The 21,529-nt window shown below is 41.9% G+C and overlaps 1 protein-coding gene across 4 annotated transcripts in view; it reads left to right on the forward strand.

Moving 5' to 3' along the window:
* MREG (melanoregulin) overlaps nt 1–21,213 on the forward strand; it is a 152,710-nt gene extending 131,497 nt beyond the window's left edge. For all 4 annotated transcript variants that reach the window (XM_073633581.1, XM_073633580.1, XM_073633582.1 and 1 more), the window contains 3 exons: nt 13,502–13,592; nt 17,275–17,438; nt 19,238–21,213. In XM_073633581.1, coding sequence (XP_073489682.1) covers nt 13,502–13,592; nt 17,275–17,438; nt 19,238–19,339 — 357 coding nt within the window. In that variant the 3' untranslated portion in view covers nt 19,340–21,213. The remainder of the gene's footprint in view (nt 1–13,501; nt 13,593–17,274; nt 17,439–19,237) is intronic.
* Nucleotides 21,214–21,529: the final 316 nt, after the last annotated feature.

A 21,529-nucleotide genomic window follows, 5' to 3' on the forward strand; every position in this document is an offset into this window, starting at 1 on the left:
GTGGCGACAGCAACAACTATTTCATTTCCTGCGTTCTATACCTAAATGACACCAGATTCAGACGCCCAGCAACATTTGAGAAAGTATATCAGGGTTGTGATACAGTTAGGTGAACCATCTCCCTATCTTATCAATTACTTGTGAGTATATACTCCCAAGCAAACCTGGCACACCTTCAGAAATTTACTTAGATCACATTCCCAAATGAACAGAATGAAAGAATAATATTATTTGCGCATAAAGCTTCCATTTTTAGTAAATGTCAAGAGATCACTTACAAGATTACGATCCGATGGCACAGGACACTGTCTGTCTTTGCCAAGATATTTCCACAACAGAATGGCTTATACTGGTGCTGTAATGCTCATAAGTAGGGATGAGTTTCGAGTTCGAGTCGAACCCATGTTTGACTCAAACATCGTGTGTTCAACCGTTCGCCGAATTTCGAACTTTATGGGCCGTTTGCGCCAAATTCGAGTGGCGCGTCACGGCCCATAATTCACTGTGGCATCGCAGTGCATTGCTGGCTGATGATTAGCCAAGCATGCACTATGACCCACATGCTTGGCCAATCACAGCGCAGTCTGCACAGAGAGCCATAATTGGCCAAAGCCAGGGTGGCTTTGGCCAATTATGGCTCAGGGGGTTTAGTACACGCCCCACACTATATATAAGGCCACCTGCGTGGCAGCCTTGTGTAGTGTGTTGCGGCGGCGGAGAGAATTAGACAGACAGACAGAGAGAGAGAGAGAGACAGTGTCATTTGATTTAAGTTGGAGTAGGCAGGCGAGTCAGCTGCACTTACAGTGTATTGTGTAGTATATATATGCATCCCAGGTGTTGTGTGTGTGTGTGTGTGTGTGTGTATGTATGTATGTATGTATGTATGTATGTATGTATGTATATATATATATATATATATATATATATATATATATATATATATATATATATATATATATATATATATATATATATATATATATATAATTAATATATTATATACACACTGTATTCAGTTTAGCTAGATCCGTCACTTTTACTTGAAGTATTTACAGTTAGTGCACTGTGTACCCCTGCACAGTTGCACCTATAGCTACCTGAAGACGACAAGTGCTGGTGTTCTTCTTCTGGTCCTATTAATACCACAGGCAGGCAGCTTGAAGTATTTACAGTTAGTGTACTGTGTACCCTGCACAGTTGCACCTATAGCTACCTGAAGACAAGTGCTGGTCGTTCTTCTTCTGATCCTATTAATACCACAGGCAGGCATTCTGCTAGATGCAGTATAATCAGTATATATAGTATATATAATATATATATATATATATATATATATATATATATATATATATATATATATATAATATATATAAATATATGCATTCCAGTTTTGTGCAGCTACATCTCACTGCAGGCCATTAGTATGTCTGGAAGGCCAACAAGGAGAGGCAGACAGTCACAAGCCAATAAAAGAGGGTAAGCAGGCTCTGTGTCTAGAGGCAACAGTGCTGGTCGTGGAGACGATGCATCCTCATCAGCACGTGGCCGTGGGATACGCTTGCCCTTTTTTTCAGCAGCTGGCCGTGTTGAGCCGCAATATGCGGAAGACTTGGTCGAGTGGATGATCAAGCTGTCCTCATCCTCCTCATCCTCCTCATCCTCTCTCACCCAGGCTCAGGGTACTTTGTCTGGCAAAGCAGCTGCCAACGCGGCCTCTTCTCTTGGCTCAATGGCATCAGTCACTCCTTCCCTAGCCCCACCATGTCCTCCTGAGGAGTCCCCCGAACTGTTTGACCACAGTGTTGGGTACATGCTCCAGGAGGATGCCCAGCATCTTGAAGGCTCCGATGATGGTACTCAGAGGAAGGCAGTAACAGGAGCCCAGACAGAGGGGGTGCCCAAGAAGGACAGCAATCTGGCAGTCCTGTTCCCCCAGCTGCAGCATACTGCCAGGTTTGCTCCAGTGATGAGGAGGGAGGGGATGATGAGGTCACTGACTCCACGTGGGTGCCTGATATGAGAGAGGAGGAGGCACATCACCAATGAGGCAGGATGCCCTCCGGGGCCAGCTTAAGGGCAGCACACCGACTGCATCACACTGCATTTGCAGGGCGCTGCTGTCTCTGCGCAATATTCCAAAAGTTCTTTGGTGTGGGCCTTTTTTGAGACTAGTGCATCAGATCCCAATTTGCAACATATGTCTCAAGCGTATCTCGCGTGGCCAAAACATCACCCGCTTGGGCACCACATGCTTGACCAGACATATGTTGACCTGCCATGCAGTTCGTTGGCAAGCGTATCTAAAAGACCCACACCAAAGAACAAAGAGGACCTCTCCTTGCTCCTCATCAGCTGGGATCTCCAACCCCACTATACCTTCAGACCTCTCTGAGACCTGCACTGAGAGGAATGAAGGTGTAGAATTGGGTGTGTCACAGCCAAGTACTTGCGGGCAATCTGCTATCAGTACACCGACGTCAGATTGTACCAGGCAAATTTCCCTGCCCCAGCTGCTGTACTGCCGAAAGGAGTTCGCTCCCAGCCATCCACATGCCCAGCGGTTGAATGCTAGCTTGGCTAAATTGCTAGCACTTCAACTGCTGCCTTTTCAGTTGGTAGACTCTGCCCCCTTCCGTGAGTTTGTGGAATGTGCGGATCCTCAGTGGCAGGTTCCCAAAGGCCACTTTTTCTCACGGAAGGCATGTGGAAGGCAATGTCTTGGCCTCACTGGACAGGGCGGTCAGCGGTAAGGTGTATATTATCGCTGACTCATGGTCCAGCAGGCATGGACAGGGACGTTACCTATCTTTCACTGTGCACTGGGTGACTCTACTGGCAGCTGGGAAGGATGCAGGACAGGGTGCAGTAGCGTTGGAGGTTGTTCCGCCACCATGCCTCCAAAATTCTACTAGTGAATTCAGCCACACCTCCATGTGGTGCTTGAGCTGGTGTGCTTGGGGGACAGGAGCCACACTGGGGCAGAGATTCTGTCAGCTCTGCAGGGGCAGGTTCAGAGGTGGTTGACGCCATGCCAGCTTAAGACAGGAATGGTGGTTTGTGACAATGGCACCAACCTCCTCTCCGCCCTCCGACAGGGACAACTGACCCATGTGCCCTGTTTGGCTCACAACCTTAACTTGGTGGTGCAGCGGTTCTTGGACAGGTACCCGGGCATACAGGATGTCCTGAGGCAGGCCAGGGAAGTCTGTGTGCATTTCCGCCAGTCATATAATGCCAGTGCTCGGCTGGCTGACCTCCAAAAGGAATTTAACCTGCCCAAGAACCGCCTAATCTGTGATATGCCCACCAGGTGGAACTCAACGTTAGCCATGCTGCAGCGGCTGCACACACAGCAGAGGGCCATCAATGAGTACCTGTGCGACTATGGCACCAGGACAGGGTCAGAGGAGCTTGTTTTTTTTTTTCCCCACTCCAGTGGGCCATGATCAGGGAAGCATGCACTGTCCTGTCACCATTTGAGGAGGCCACGAGGATGGTGAGCAGTGACAGTGCATGCATCAGTGACACTGTCCCCCTTGTCCACCTGTTGGAGCACACGCTGCGTGGAATAATAGACAGGGCACTTGAAGCAGAACAGAGGCAGGAAGAGGAGGACTTCCTTAGCTCTCAAGGCCCCCTTTATCCAGACAGTGTTCCTGCGTGCCCGCCAATCACACAGGAGGAGGAGGATTGTGTCAGCATGGAGGTGGAGCCTGGCACTCAGCATCAGCAGCAGTCTTTAAGGGTTCATTTACAGTCCTTAAGAAACCCATGGACTTGTACATGACTGGGAGGAGGTGGCTGCAAATCATGTTGTCCTTAGTGACCCAGAGGACTCCGGACTGAATGCCTGAGCAAACCTACGCTGCATGGCCTCCCTGATCCTGCAAAGCCTGCAGAAAGATCTTCGTATTCGTGGTATCAAGGAGAGGGATCAATACTGGCTGGCAACCCTCCTTGATCCACGTTATAAGGGCAAGGTTGCTGTCGCAGAGGGAGCAGAGGATGAAACATCTTCAGGAGGCCTTGCAGAAAGGTCTGTGCAACGCGTTCCCAGAGACTGGGAGGTTACAAACTCCTGTTCCTGGACAACATGTTGCTGAGGCTTCAGTCAGTCAAAGAAGGAGCAGTGGAGAAGGTGGCCGTCTGACCGATGCGTTCAGACAATTTTTTTAGTCCGCAGCCCCAAGGTATGATCGGTTCCAGCAACCATCGCCAGCGTCTGTTTTACATGGTGCAGGAATACCTAGGGGCAAGATCTGACTTGGACACCTTTCCCACCGAAAATCCTCTGGGTTACTGGGTTTTGAGGATGGATCACTGGCCAGAGTTTGCACAGTATGCAATTGAGCTACTGGCTTGTCCTGCATCCAGCGTTCTTTCGGAATGCACATTCAGTGCTGCTGGAGGCTTTGTAACCGATCACAGGGTGCGCCTGTCCACGACTCGGTCGATCAACTGACCTTCATAAAAATGAATCAGTTTTGGATCACCACCAGCTACCAAGCACCTGATGCTGATGTAACCAAATAATTTTTTTTGAAATGTCAGATCCCTTCAAGACTGCCTATGCTGATGCTTGCGGAGTGACTATCCTGTTATGCTGAGTGACTATCCTCTTCCTCCTCAATGATCATGCTGATAGCTTATAAGAATATTTTTGGTTCTGGGCGCTGCCATCAGAGGCTAAGGCCCAATTTTTCAGCCCCTGTTTAACAGGGGTGTGTAATTACAATTTTTTTTATGCAATATTTTGCAAGAGGGCTCATTCCTGCGCTCCAACTAGAGTATCTGTGAGGATGTGCAGTGTTGTGGTACCAGTGCCTAAGGCCCAATTTTTCTGCCCCTGTTCAACAGGTGCATGTAATTACAATTCTTGATCTAATATTTCACAGCAGGGCCCATTCCAGCGCCCACCAAGAGTAACTGTGAGGGCTTACAGTGTTGTGGCAACACCACCACCACCAAAGGCCCAATTTTTCTGCCCCTGTTCAACAGGTGCATGTAATTACAATTCTTGATCTAATATTTCACAGAAGGGCCCGTTCCTGCGCCCACCATGAGTTACTGTGAGGGCTTACAGTGTTGTGCAAAGGCCCCAATTTCTGCAGAGTATATAGGGCAGGCCCTACTTTCAAACATCCAACTTACAAACGACTCCTACTTGCAAACGGAAGGAGACAACAGGAAGTGAGATGAAATCTACCCCTAGGAAGGGAAATTCTCTCCTGTAAGAGTTAATATGGGAAAAACATGTCTCCTCTCCACTGATGCTTTATCAACAATCCTTGTTTCACTAAAAAGGTGAAATCTTCTGAAGAGGAGCACAGACAGCGAAACAAATGTCACAGGGGTGATAACCCTTCCCTATGTTTTCCAAAAAGCTTAAAATAGATTTTTTGGCTGGAGCTACACTTTAAAAATGTACCAGTTCAAAATTACAAATAGATTCTACTTAACAACAAACCTACAGTCCATGTCTTGTTTGCACCGCCTGTATACTGCTGTTCAGAGTATATAGGGCCTGGGGGGCCCCACGCCTTTCCTTTTTTTAATTTGGGTGCGGGGTTCCCCTTAATATCCATACAAGACCCAAAGGGCCTGGTAATGGACTGGGGGGGGGGGGGGTACCCATGCCGTTTGTCTCACTGATTTTCATCCATATTGCCGGGACCCGACATTACATTAAAGCCGCAAGCAGTTTTAAATGACTTTTATTCCTTTAAAAATGTCATTTTGTGCAGGGACTGTGCTAAGCAGGGGAAACATGCGCCACTTTACAGGCATACTATAGACACCCCCCAGGTACGATATTTAAAGGAATATTTCACTTTTTTTTCACTTCACAGCATCATCAAAATCACTGCTCCCGAAAAAACTGCAGTTTTTAAAACTTTTTTTTTGCATTGATACATGTCCCCTGGGGCAGGACCCGGATCCCCAAACCCTTTTTAGGACAATACCATGCAAATTAGCCTTTAAAATTAGCACTTTTGATTTTGAATGCTTGAGTCCCATAGACTTCAATGGGATTCTAAAGTTTGCGCAAATTTTCAGTCCGTTCGCAAGTTCTGGTGCGAACCGAACCGGGGGGGGTGTTTGGCTCATTCCTACTCATAAGGGTACTGTTCTGTGTATTTTTGTTTTGGGGGGGGGGGGGGGCCTGCCCAACACTGTACAGTCAGGCAGGGGATACTTTTTTTTTTTTTTTTTTCTCGATTTTAGTAGTGCAGCTTTTATTGTGCTCATAGCGCGGTATTTTCCCTTTGTTTGTATTTTCAGCTTTTATTGTCGCCTCTTCACCTGCAGCTTAACTGGACAGTGAAATGGTATGATTACTTTTGTACAATTAGCAGGGAGGGGACTACAGTTGGCAGAAAAGCTGAACCAGGAATTTATAAAATAAATAACTTGGCTTTTTATTGTGGCAGAGGTGTGCATTTTGTAGGACTGGTTGTACAGCATTAAAAAGTCTTTTGCAGGTAAAACACACTTGCAGTGCGTGTGTTTAGTTGTTTCCTAGGTATTCTGCTCCGAACAGTGTTTTGAACTGAGAACCACATTGTTAGAGGATGTGGTTTAATTCTGGCTATTATGGAAGTATTCCATTAAGCCACATAGTTCTGTGACTTCTTTGTTCTCACAGATTCTTGTATAACAATTTCAGCACTTTAACTCTAACTCTAATCTAGCTATGCCTTTTTTTTCCTGTGGGTAAATAATCCCTCTATCCCAAGTTTGCAGCATGAGGGTTAATTGCTGCTCTGTTTAATGAGATGTGAACTGACTAGAAGATCTGTAAGGAATTTGTTATCCCTATTCCCAGCTCAGTGCTCATCACCTGAATCTCAACGTGTTCCTTTTTGTATATCAGGCTTACACTTTTCTGACAATCTCTCTCCATATATAACTTTGCATCCTCTAATTACTGCTTCCCTATACAACAGATGCTTCCTAAATATAGCTAGAGCCAGATGTGGGATAAATTAATGTCTAGATCATGTAGAACATCAAAAAAACAACTGCTATTTCTATTTCAGTGTGTCTGTGGTTTGCAAAGATGCATATTTGCAAGTCATAGACACTGAAATGCCAGTTGGTTTTAAGTTGGTTTTGGCATTTTAGTGACTGTGGTTTGCACAGATACGTCTTTGTACAGAAGATCTTTACAGATAAATACTATTAGTTTTAGATGAGCAGCTATTCCTCTGATTTAGAAATGTGAATGTAAAGTCTATCTTGGCTATACAGAACCTTGGATGTGGATTTTTAATTACATAGTCTACACCTTGTTTATTACATGTTGGCACGCTCAGATAATGTAGGTAAAATTAATCCTCAAAACAAAAACAAAAAAAAAAAACAAAAAAAAAGGCTTGTAGAGCCTAAAGTATGATTCGAATACTTATTTCTCATTACTTTGCAAATGGAGATTTAGGGGTTGATTTAATAAAGCCAAATAGACTGTGCACTTTGCAAAGTGCAGTTGTTCCAGAGCTTATTGGATGAGTAGAAGCTCTGCTGACTTCCATCCATCTAATCATGTGTAAGCTAAGCAAAATGCGTTTTTTTTTTTTTTTTTTCCTTGCACGTGACTGGGCAATGGTGGCCCCTCCATACGTAAGGCCCCCTTATCTACACGCGGGGTGCCAGACACATTAGGCTCTAATCGGCTTCAAAAAGGCGTGGGCTCGGGGGGCAAAGCACTGCGCCCTTAAAGGTATATTGTATTCCCGCGCTACCATGTAAGGACAATAATAGTGAAGGAAAAGCAGCTTGCACCGAATAGGGTCCAACCTGACCCTAAGGGCATAAGTAGTATAAACAGAAGGGATGGTGCTGCGCTAATCCTAATGTACCCCACAGTGTCTATATATACATAAATGTTGGTAATCAGTGGCTAAAAATCAGTGTGCTGGTAAATATGAAGGTCAGGCGGTGACAAAATCGCCTATGGTGCAGACTACAAATAAACATAAGTGAGCATGAATCCAAAGTAGCGATGTGTAAGAACAATAGTAATCAATCAACCTAAAAACATAAATCTATATATTACATCTGAAAAATATTGGAGCCAGAGAGAGCTCCCAAAACACACGCAAAAACAGTGATATATATATTAAAAGTACAAGGTTACACTGAATGTCCGTGGGGATCTGCAATCACTGCAGTATAGTGTCTAATACCAATACTGGCTGCTTAAAAGAGCAATAATGACAATACATAAAACGGTGACTGGTGCAGCAACAAAAAACGTGTTATACTTAAAGAAAGTGCCTCGTGCAATTGAGAAATTTCCAATAATCATTCAAACGTGCCAGATAATAAAGAATATATATAAGTAATAATTGAGGACAAAACAGCAATAAAATAGGCAAAAAAATGGAAAAAAAAAGTATAAATATACGTGCAATGTTACAATACATGTCCGTGGGGATCCATAGTGATACCATAGAGTGTCCAATACTAATGGTCAATGCTTATACTTAAATAAAGCAATATTAAAAGGTCATGGAGAAAGGTGACTTGTGCAACAGCAAGGTATTTCAAAATCCAAAAGGTGACTTGTGCAATGTCAAAAATTCCAATGCTTTTTATAATGTGCCAAACAGTGGAAAGGTATGAACGGTGGTTGGATCTTTTCTTGCAATAACTAGCACAGATAGAAATGTGAAGTGTATACAGGTGCTCTTCATGCAGACGATCCTACACTGGACGGTAATGGCCCCTTACCTCATTAACCTGAGGTTAAAGCATAGGACAATCGAGCGCTGCTGGTGTCTCCTGTGGGGACGGGTCCTGCACTCAGGGCTGTCTTTCAATCTACCTCAGATCCTCCAGGGGATGATGAAGCCACGTGACCCGTGACGCCACGCGTAGGGATAGGCACACCTTCCACTGTCAGCAGTGTACGAGTTCGCTGCTCGTTTGGATACACTGCATTCCCTGTTTTTATCTGTGTGAGTACCCTGTTTTATTTCATCAATAAAAGCTCTGTGAAGTTCAAAAATTACTACACTATATGGCATCCCTGTCTCCTTTTGATTACTATACCCCTGGAGGATCTGAGGTAGATTGAAAGACAGCCCTGAGTGCAGGACCCGTCCCCACAGGAGACACCAGCAGCGCTCGATTGTCCTATGCTTTAACCTCAGGTTAATGAGGTAAGGGGCCATTACCGTCCAGTGTAGGATCGTCTGCATGAAGAGCACCTGTATACACTTCACATTTCTATCTGTGCTAGTTATTGCAAGAAAAGATCCAACCACCGTTCATACCTTTCCACTGTTTGGCACATTATAAAAAGCATTGGAGTTTTTGACATTGCACAAGTCACCTTTTGGATTTTGAAATACCTTGCTGTTGCACAAGTCACCTTTCTCCATGAACTTTTAATATTGCTTTATTTAAGTATAAGCATTGACCATTAGTATTGGACACTCTATTGTATCACTATGGATCCCCACGGACATGTATTGTAACATTGCACGTATATTTATACTTTTTGTTTCCTTTTTTTTTGCCTATTTTATTGCTGTTTTGTCCTCAATTATTACTTTTATATATATTCTTTATTATCTGGCACGTTTGAATGATTATTGGAAATTTCTCAATTGCACGAGGCACTTTCTTTAAGTATAACACGTTTTTTGTTGCTGCACCAGTCACCGTTTTATGTATTGTCATTATTGCTCTTTTAAGCAGCCAGTATTGGTATTAGACACTATACTGCAGTGATTGCAGATCCCCACGGACATTCAGTGTAACCTTGTACTTTTAATATATATATCACTGTTTTTGCGTGTGTTTTGGGAGCTCTCTCTGGCTCCAATATTTTTTAGATGTAATATATAGATTTATGTTTTTAGGTTGATTGATCACTATTGTTCTTACACGCCGCTACTTTGGATTCATGCTCACTTATGTTTATTTGTAGTCTGCACCATAGGCGATTTTGTCACCGCCTGACCTTCATATTTACCAGCACACTGATTTTTAGCCACTGATTACCAACATTTATGTACATATAGACACTGTGGGGTACATTAGGATTAGCGCAGCACCATCCCTTCTGTTTAAAGCACTGCGCCCTGAGCCCACCCAGTTGTGTGACATTAGCGGATTTAATATTCGCTAATGTCTTCCTGTTTCTCCTTCCGGCCAATCGGAAAGTGGCTCCTTGGACCCCATTGGCCGGGAGTCCGAAGACCCGATTGGCTGAGAGGGGAAGACGGATGGGGGACACGGATTCTGGGACACAGAGGGGGGATGCTGCTGCTGATGGATTCAAACACAGGGGAGAGTCACTCTTCTCCTTCTCCCTGCTCTGCCTGGCTCCATTCCTTCTCCACCAGCAGCAAGCATTCTCATGTGCTGAGCACTGCTCTGTCAGGACAGCATAGACCATGGTGGTAGGAGAAGGGAGGGAGTGCACCGCAGCAGACCTCACAGCGAAGGAATAGCGGGCACCCTCCAACATGTCAGTCCGGGGGCAGAGTGTGGAGTCCTCTGCAGCAAGCCCAGAAAAGCACCCGGCTCCAGATATGAGGAGTTGACTGTAAGAAGGAGAGCCCAGAGCCTGCAGGTAAAGGCAATGTCATCCATAGATAGCAGCTTAGCCTGCTTTGTTCATCCATAGACAAAGGAGCAGAGCGAGCTCCTCACGGGCTGGAGCGACCGGGGGGTCCGTGGTCAGGTCCGTCTGCTGCCCCCCCCCCGACCGATGGAGCATTACCCGCCACTGTGACTGGGTACTCTTTGCAAAGTGCAGCTTTACCCCATTTAGTAAACTCTGGAGCAACTGCACTTGCAGAGTGCACAGTCTAGTTGCCTTTAATAAATCAACCCCTTAGTCTCCTGGTACACTTTCTTAAGTTCAGTGTATTGCAAACAAGGCAGTTATGAACAAGAGGATGAAGGGAAAAAAAATGTCAGCTCACTGCTAGAGCTATCCACAATAGATTAACAGCCATTCAATTTGCTGATCTTTATATTTTTATGTCAGCCTTTCTCAACCCTTTTAACTTGTACAGATTCTTGTAATAACCTTCCAATCCTATGAAACCCTTGCTAATAATCTACATGTCATGGTATATTAGTGTGATGGTCACTGGGAAGAATGCTCCTTACATTTGTGGCCATTGGGAAGAATCCCCTTTTTACAGCTAGCTGAAAATAAAAAATACAATTTTGTCAGCAAGGAACTTATTTGAGAGGCACACGGCTCATGGAACCCCTAACAAACCTTAGGGAAACCCTGGTTGAGAAAGGCTATGTGTAAATGTACAATGACCAGGTTCCAGAGGTTCTGTATGGTCTGGTTCAGCTTCCTGAAGTTTGTGCTGTCGGCTTTCTTTATCTTTCCAGTTGATGTATAATCAGTGAGATTTCACTTCTAAAACAGGCTTGAATGTGACTGACTGGTGGCTGTGAGAAACCTTTTAATACTGGCACTTTGACAGTTCAGACTTTTCTGAACTGTCTGACACTACACAGGCTGCAGTGGATGTGTTTGGGAATATATCTTCCTCATTACAAAGACATAAATAAAAATGTTTCCAGATTACCATCAACAAACAGTGGTCTGGTTCACTCCAGCTATGCCTGCATGAAAAACTGAAACCATAAGCAGATGGTTTTGACTGGAGGGTATCTTTTTAATATCATATTGCTAAGCAGTAAATGTGTAGTCATTAAAAAAAATTAAGAATGCAAACTACACACTCCAGGCAACATAATTGCATAACCTGACACATGAGAAGAACAGGGTCTTACACAAATGAGCTTACATTGTAGGAGGGGAGGGACACATATAATAGGTAATAGAGATGATGAATGCTTGAGGTTATGAGAGTTGATTATTAGATAATGGTCGACTAGGAAAGCGGTTTTGGATAGTCCATTTGTGGGGCTGCCTAAACATGTTAAAGGTGTGGGCAAGTCTGAGATTTTTCAGATTTCCATAAATAAATGTTCCCACTGGCATTTTAAAGGGTCAAAACAGGGGGAAATCTCAGGAAAACTAAGATCTGCGTGTCTTTTTCATACAAGATATTAGAGGGCACAGAAAAGACAAGTTTGCTAAGCCAGGTAGCATAGCCAGAGTACTGGGCCGTGGACTGACCTTAGGGTGTTCTGACAGAGATACCACTAAAGAGAACCTTGTTAGACCACTCTGACAAGTGTGAAGAAAACCCTAGCTTTGTAATGCTGACCATAGACAATCAAAGTTCAACAAGCAGCAACTAAAATTTCAATCAATGTGTGGCCTTCCCTATTCAACAAAAGTCAATTGTTAGCTTGACTTCTGCCGAACTAACAAGTTGCAATACTTTTTGTCGATTAGCAGCTGCTGATCAGTATATTCTTAAAGCATCAGTTCCTGTTGTCAAAATACAATGTCCTGATGTTGGGTATTTATCTGTCTACCTTGATTGTGTGGGATGGAAGAATCTGTTTGTTATATTTTTTGTTTAGCCACTGACTGATCAGGAAAAATAAATAAACAAAAAATACTTGCCTATGGCCAGCTTTAGATGCAGAAAAAAGAGTAGCAGCAGGTAAAACCCACCTGTTATTTGTGCTCTAAGAAGGCCATTGGCCAGTACAGTCAGGGCTGAATGCTCAGAGAGCATGAAGAATAAAAGGTTCAGGAAATGATTTAGATGGAAGAAATTGGGTTTTCCATTATCGGCAAGGCTTACAAGCAGCTTGAGTCTTTACTGCATTTTTTTTAAATTATTTCTTCCTATAAAGTTATATTAATATTAACAATTTCTGCAATTTAATTTAGTTGTACAGTGTTTTAAGCTGTACCTTGAAGACTTTTAGTTTTAAAAAAGCAGAACAAATACGTGTCGTGAAATAAGATACCATGGCTAACTTGTACTACGGTATCCTACAGTAGGTAGGTCATGTGGCAACAAAATCGCTTTCTAGTTGATCATTGTGTTTTTTTTGGAACCCCTTTTTGCTGTTTTAAAATTTTAAAGCACATGCCATACAAAAAACACCTCATCAACCTCATCTTTATGGGGGAGCACTAAATGCCTTGATGTACTGTATATAGCATCTTCAATATTCCAGATTTGCAATTGAGAGTGAATGACATTGACATTGTGGCTTAAAGACATTTTAAATAGCTTGAGCGTAAGGTAGGTGTGTGTGTAATGAGTGAAACTATTGATTTACTGAACTCTATTGGGGCAATTTCTATTTATAGTCGTTGGCTTTTTACTTGCTGCAGTTCAATACAATACAAACATAGCTGTATATTAAAATGCAATGCTTTAATGTATTAATGTTGTATCTATTGGTGTATTCCTCTAACATATGATACAAGCTCCTAAACAAACCAACACCAACCAGTTTGCTGTTCTAAAAATAACCAAAGGTCTCTGGTTCTAAAGAAAATTGAAACCTAAATCTTTGCACTCAAAGTATAAATGGTATGTTGGGTTTCTGTCTTCACTTGTCATAATTCTTTGTCAACAACTAGGAATGGCAGAAACTCAACTATGAAATTTACACCCTGAGGCAAGCCAGACGAGAAGTGAGAACGAGATGGAGGAAGATACTAGAGGACTTGGGTATGCTGTGTAAAAAGTTGACACTAATCAGTAATACAATTTGTGTGTGTGTGTGTGTGTGTGTGTGTGTGTGTGTGTGTGTGTGTATATATGTATGTGTGTGTAAATTAATTTTTATTATATTATAATATTTATTATATCTTTTCATGCAACAACACTGAAGAAATTACACTATGCTACAATGTAAAGTAGTGAGTGTACAGCTTGTATAACAGTGTAAATTTGCTATCCCCTCAAAATAACTCAACACACAGCCATTAATGTCTAAACCACTGGCAACAAAAGTGAGTACACCCCTAAGTGAAAATGTCCAAACTGGGCCCAAAGTGTCAATATTTTGTGTGGCCACCATTATTTTCAAGCACCGCCTTAACCCTCTTGAGCATGGAGTTCACCAGAGCTTCACAGGTTGCCACTGGAGTCCTCCTCCACTCCTCCATGACGACATCATGGAGCTGGTGGATGTTAGAGACCTTGCGCTCCTCCACCTTCCATTTGAGGATGCCCCACAGATGCTCAATAGGGTTTAGGTCTGGAGACCTACTTGGCCAGTACTTCACCTTTTACCCTCAGCTTCTTTAGCAAGGCAGTGGTCATCTTGGAGGTGTGTTTGGGGTCGTTATATTGGAATACTGCCCTGGGGCCCAGTCTCCAATGGGAGGGGATCATGCTCTGCTACAGTGTGTCACAGAACATGTTGACATTCATAGTTTCCTCAATGAACTGTAGCTCCCCAGTCCCAGGAGCACTCATGCAGCCCCAGACCATGACACTTCCACTACCATGCTTGACTGTAGGCAAGACGCACTTGTCTTTGTACTCCTCACCTGGTTGCCACCACATATGCCTGACACCATCTGAACAAAATAAGTTTATCTTGGTCTCATCAGACCACAGGACATGGTTCCAGTAATTCATGTCCTTAATCTGCTTGTCTTTAGCAAACTGTTTGCAGGCTTTCTTGTGCATCATCTTTAGAAAAAGCTTCCTTCTGGACAACAGCCATGCAGTATGCAGCATATGGTCTGAGCACTTACATGCTGCTCCCCCCCCCCCCCCCCCTCAACCTCTGCAGCAATGCTAGCAGCACTCATAGGTCTATTTCCCAAAGACAACCTCTGGATATGAGCTGAGCATGTGCACTCAACTTCTTTGGTTAACCATGGCGAGGCCTGTTCTGAGTGGAACCTGTCCTGTTAAACCGATGTATGGTCTTGGCCACCATGCTGCAGCTCAGTTTCAGGGTATTGCCAATCTGCCTATAGCCTAGACCATCTTTATGTAGAGCAACAATTTTTCATATCCTCAGAGTTCTTTGCCATGAAGTGCCATGTTGAACTTCCAGTGACCAGTATGAGAGCGTGAGAGAGAGAACACCGAATTTAACACACCTGCTCCCATTCACACCTAAGACCTTGTAACACTAACTTGTCACGTGACACTGGGGCGGAAAATGGCTAATTGGGCTCAATTTGGACATTTTCACTTGGGGGTTTACTCACTTTTGTTGCCAGTGGTTTAGACATTAATGGCTAAGGAAATAAAAATAAAATAATTTCAAGGGGTATATATACACACGCTTTTTCAAGGCACTAATAAAAAATATATATATGTGTGTATGTGTGTGTGTGTGTGTGTGTGTGTGTATATATATATATATATATATATATGTGTCCCTTGAAATTTTCCAAATTTTGTCATGTTACCACCATAATTGTGAAGTGGAAGGAAAATGATAAAAGGTTTTCTAGATTTTTACAAATAAATATGTGAAGTGTGGCATGCATTTGTATTCAGCCCTGAGTCAATACTTTGTAGAACCACCTTTCGCTGCAACTCTTTTTGGGTATCTCTCTACCAGCTTTGCACATCTAGAGTGACATTTTTGCCCATTCTTCTTTGCAAAATAGTTCATGATCTGTCAGATTGGATGGAGAGTGTCTGTGAACAGCAATTTTCAGGTCTTGCCACAGATTCTCAATTGGATTTAGGTCTGGACTTTGACTGGGACATTCTAACACATAAATATGCTTTGATCTAAACCATTCCATTGCAGCTCTGGCTGTATGTTTAGGGTAGTTGTCCTGCTTTAGGGTGAACCTCTGCCCCAGTCCCAAGTCTTTTGCAGATACTAACAGGTTTTCTTCTAAGATTGCCCTGTTTGCTTTGTCCCCCCACCTGGCTTCTTGCAAACGTGACTTCTAATGGCTTTCTTTTAACAATGGCTTTCTTCTTGCCACTCCTTCGATAAAGACCAGGTTTGTGGTCTGCACCACTAATAGTTGTCCTCTGGACAGATTCTCCCACTTGAGCTGTGGATCTCTGCAGTTCCTCCAGAGTTACCATGGGCCTTTTGGCTGCTTCTCTGATTAAGGCTCTCCTTGCCCAGTCTGTCAGTTTAGGTGGACAGCCATGTCTTGGTAAGTTTGCAGTTGTGCCATACGCTTTCCATTTTCAGATGATGGATTGAACAGTGCTCCATGAGATGTTCAAAGCTTGGGATATTTTTTTTTTTTTTTATAACCTAACCTGATTTAAACTTCTTCAACGTTATCCCTGACCTGTCTGGTGTGTTCCTTGGCCTTCATGATGCTGTTAGGTTCTCTAAAAAACCTCTGAGGGATTCACAGAACAGCTGTATTTATACTGAGATTAAATTACACATGGGTGGAATTTATTTACTAATTAGGTGACTTCTGAAGGCAATTGGTTCCACTAGATTTTAGTTGGGGGGGTATCGGAGTAAAGGGGGTTGAATACAAATGCACGCCACACTTTTCAGATATTTATTTGTAAAACATTTGGAAAACCATTTATCATTTTACTTCCACTTCACAATTATGTGCTACTTTGTGGTGGCCTGTCGCATAAAATCCCAATAAAATACATTTAGGTTTTTGGTTTTGAGTGACAAGACAAAATGTGGAAAATTATAAGGGGTATGAATACTTTTTCAAGGCACTGTGGGGGGTGTGTGTGTGTGTGTGTGTGTGTGTGTGTGTGTGTGTGTGTGTGTTTCAAATTTAAAATATGTTGGTAACAATAGATGAGTAGTAAAATCTGTGGACAATTGCCCTTAAAGAAACCTTTGGTACCATCCATCTTTGAAGAACCTCTACTTTTTGGGTCAGATCTCAAAACATTTCTGTTGGTCTCCTGGCAGAGTATATGGAAAGAACAAGCTACTGTATATTACACTTTATTATGTAGCTTTTTTTTGTTTTGAGTTTTAGTGTACAATTTTTGGGCATTTGTCCTGTAAGAAAACAAACTAATGAACTGTGTTCCATGTGAGGTAGCTGCATTTAGAAACTCTCATTATGATTTAGCCTGTACGGTACAAGAAGCACCAAACTTCATGATATCTGGTTGCTCGCTCTGCACATCCTCCATTCAGAAAATGTCTTTTCACAGCATACAGGGTGTTTTGTGACTGGAGGAGTGACAGACAGTCTCCTCCAATTTCAGAAAACCTTTTAGGTCTTGTTGCTCAATGTTTACTGTACTATATGGGCTGAATTAAAGTAAAGCATTTCACCATCGCAGCGGCAGCCGCACATGGTACATGCTTCATTAGAGAGAATTTTATTTTTAAAGTTCAAATGTCCAAAAATTGTTCATGACTGAAGTTCAAATTTAACTTCACTCTTCCTGAGTTTAATAATGTGATTATGTGTTCCAGGATTTCAAAAAGAAGCAGAAACTCTTTTGTCTGTTACAAAGCAAAGCACCATCAGTAGCCCAAAGAACATGAAAAAGGCTATGGAAATGCTTTTGCGACTTGCAGATGAGACAACCATCTTCCCAGCTGGTTGGGACTTACCAGAGAGATACCTCTATATTATGGTAAGTGTATTTTTCTGATCCCTGATTTTCAAGTGTAACTCCACTCCTGAGGCATTCGTCACATGATCCTTGCTGAAGGCACACTTCATATGACTGCATTTTCAGCCATGTAACCAGCCACCAATGTTTTATATGCCACCTTTTAGCTGGGACTTGGCTATGTAGAAAAAAGGCTTGTCTAGCTAACTTTTTAGAGCTTACTTTAACAAAATAACTTTACCTTTCTATTCAATCTAATATTGTAGACCAGAGCAATACAATGATCAACAATTCGACTGGAAGTCATTAACTTGTACCATTATGCTTGTATAGTAGCTTTAAAGTATACCTAAACCCTAAAAAATAATTGATCTTATTTGCTTCCTTTTTCTTTTGGTTTGTGGGGTATACCACTGAAAATATTTAGTGATATCTTTTCAATTGGTGCATATGCCTTCCAGAAATCCATTGAGCGCCTGACTTCTGTGGACTCCGCAGCAGCATCTACGACTGTTATCAGCCCTTCCCAGTTTACCTTTCTGAACTAAAGAACACCTTCTTCAAATGCTATGGAGATGAGGAGAGGGGCCTGTGTTTTTTAATCCAAAAGACAAAGTGTCGCATTTTTAAGGCACTAAAACAATAGATTTAAAAAAAAAATAAAATACATTTTATTAAATGCATTTTCATTTAAAACCTTGTAGTGTACATATAAAATACAAACATATCTAATAGGTCATATTTTGTAGCTTAGAGTGTCTATCAAAAAGTATTTTTTATATGTAGTATTGAGAATGCACAATGTGGATGTTGGCATTGGATGTTATAGATGTATTGGATATTATGTAGGAACATTTATTTAATACATGTGATATTTTTTTATATACATTATTGCTTTGGTGTCTTAAAAGTCTGACGCTTTATCTGTCTGTGTAATAATTATAACCACAGATGTGGCACTTTGTCTCTCCACAAAACTATGCTTAGGAGTGATTTAGCACAGCCATATGCCGCGTACACACAGTCGGAATTTCCGACAACAAATGTTCGATGTGAGCTTGTTGTCGGAAATTCCGACCATGTGTAGGCTCCATCGGACATTTGTTGTCGGAATTTCTGACAACAAAAATTTGAGAGCTGGTTCACAAATTTTCCGACAACAAAATCCGTTGCTGGAAATTCCAATCGTGTGTACACAATTTCGACGCACAAAATTCCATGCATGCTCAGAATCCAGCAGAAGAGCCGCACTGGCTACTGAACTTCATTTTTCTCGGCTCGTTGTACGTCACCGCGTTCTTGACGTTTGGAATTTTCGACAACATGTGTGCGACCGTGTGTATGCAAGACAAGTTTGAGCCAGCATCCGTCGGAAATAAATCCAGGATTTTGTTGTTGGAATGTCCGATCGTGTGTACGCGGCAATAGACTGGGTAAATTTCATTCTTGCAACCATCGGTTGCAGGAAAGAAATTCACAAGATTTCCCCATCAGCCTAGACAATGCCGACAGGGGAAGACATCCCCATCAGGAGAGGAAAACAATTATTGTTAGGAGCTATAGCAGCTGCTAGCGATAATCACAAGTGAATCCGGCAGGCTGGTTGTACCCAAGTTGATCGCTACATACCTGCAATATTCTGTAGTGACATCAGTGACTGTGATCCTATTTTATAGCGTTCTATTCTAAGCAAAAGTACACTGGGTATTTTGTGCACTTGGGAACATGAAGTCCTATTTATTTGAAATCGGTCAGAATGGTAGAGTTGGACTATATTTTCCTGTTGCGTAACAATGCATACTATTTGTGATTTGTCTTAGGATCGCCTGATATGTCTTGATGCAGTGGAGGACTTCTTAACCATCGCTTACAAGAAGTATCCCAAAACGCATATGGAAACAGGTTCAATAATAAACAAGTGAACTTCATTGTACATTGCCTCCCAGTCGAGTTTAGAACAAGAGAGACCTCTGTATCACCAGGCCTTGTTTTCTTTGTCTAAGCTGTGCGTAATGATACATCTCAATGTCTGGTTCTCAGAATGAATGTCTCTCCTTACCAAATGATGTGGAGTGCATGGCCAAAAGTCAAGAGAACTTCAGCACTGAATTTCGTATTTGTCTCCAAGATGAGTTTTCAATTCCTTCACTGAAAATGTTCAGTTTCTTCCTGCTCATGAACTGTTTGACAGACTTTCCTACAACTTATCAAAGCTTCCACAGACTTGATGTTTCAATCTTTAGAATCGTGCATTTTCAGGAAGTATGTAGATGTGGGATCTGGAGGTGTTGGTATACATTTTCCCATTTTATTATAATCTAATATTTAAAAAAAGCAAACAAAAAAAAAAAAAAAAAAAAAAACCTGTATGCTGCATAGCCTCCCGAAAAGGCAAATTACTTGACCTTTGTATTTTAAAGCTGAAACCTAGTGTCTTAGCTGTAAAAGTCAGTTAATGGTGCCAAACATTTAAAGATGTGCCAAAATGTTGCATTTCGATGCATGAATTTCAGTTCTGAAATCCATATTATATTATGGAGAAAAAAAAAGAAAAATATAATTTGTTGTGGTGAGGTGAGACCAATGTTGAACAGTAAAATGTGTCCTAGGATAATGGTAAAATAATTGCAAAACGAATGGTATGGTACGCCACTTTAGAAAAATGATTTGATTTGCTCATTAAGGCAATGTGACAAGCAGTATTGATGTTCAAAGTGGAGTAACCTATACCAGCCAACCAGATTTCAGCTTATTGGAATTGGCTCTGTGATAAGTGACTTCTGTTTGTTGGCTGTGATTTGGAGCTCGTTCGTTATTATCTGTGTTATAATGTGATATTGAGAACGTTTAAAAGCGTTTACCAGATGTCCTCCTCAAGCCTCACTAACATAGGTTTTGCTTCATGAAGAGGTGTGCACCCTTAGTGAAGGTGTCTTAGTGAGCTGAATATTGTTCAAGCGTACTTTGTTTACCACCAATGTGCTGTGAACAGGTGTTCTTTAAAGAATAATTAAACAATGAACAAGTTGAAGGTTTAGCTATGTTTTAATTGAATCACACATTCCAGTTAGGCCTAAATGGACTTCTACTCCATAAAATACTTCCCTGTGCCTCTCTCAGTAAACTTAGCTGATGGAACTTTGATAGTAGAATGGCTAAATCAGTCCAGTTGTTTTTATTATTTATTTTATACAGCAAGTATAAATCAATTCTCAGTGTATATTTATTAGTTCTTTTTATGCTTGGCTTCCAAAAGGCAAAGGTGCAATTAAAAATTATTCTATGGGCTTATTCATTGAGACTGTACAAAGGGCAGTGACGATGCACATTACTCTCATCCCAAACAACAAACTTTATTTGTGTGCAGTCCATAACTCAGACATGGCCAAGTCTTGAGAGGTGGACGCCTCATGTACTGTCTAAGTCTTCATGTTCTGTTCAAGGGTAAAAGTCTGGCGGTAAGAAAAAGCAGCCACTACAAGCAATGTATAGGTCTTTTCTTCCTCTTATGTTACAAATATCTGATATACTGTATTGTTTAAGTGAGAGATTGCATAACATGTATATAATGTATGTTATTTGTTCTGCTGCAATATTATAAAGATCCCACAGATAGATTTTATCCAACATAAAGCGCTCTATATCTTTGCTTACAGTTTACAGCTTGTCAATGAGTCGGGCAGCTATCATAATGATGTTCCAGCAATTCCGATGTTCATGTTTGTTTTTCTTTCTCTTTATCGGCTTAACAGTGCCAAGATGCCAAATCCATAATAAAAACAATATTTAAAGGAAATTGTATCTAAAAATTATTTTCTTTTGATTATATAAGAACTGCAATATTTATTTATACTCATGACATATCACAGGAAGCACCTCATGGCTAACAGAGGACAGAATTAGAAAAAGACTTGAAAAACTTTTTTAATGACATGAATAAGTCACCTGGACCAGATGGCTTGCACCTGAGGGTCCTTAACCACTTCAGCCCCGGAAGAATTTACCCCCTTCCTGACCGGAGCACTTTTTGCGATTCGGCACTGCGTCGCTTTAACTGACAATTGCGCGGTCGTGTGACATTGTACCCAAACAAAATTGACGGGTTTTTTTTC

This window comes from Aquarana catesbeiana, linkage group LG06 (genome assembly GCF_042186555.1).
Source record: "Aquarana catesbeiana isolate 2022-GZ linkage group LG06, ASM4218655v1, whole genome shotgun sequence".
NCBI classification, from domain to species: domain Eukaryota; kingdom Metazoa; phylum Chordata; class Amphibia; order Anura; family Ranidae; genus Aquarana; species Aquarana catesbeiana.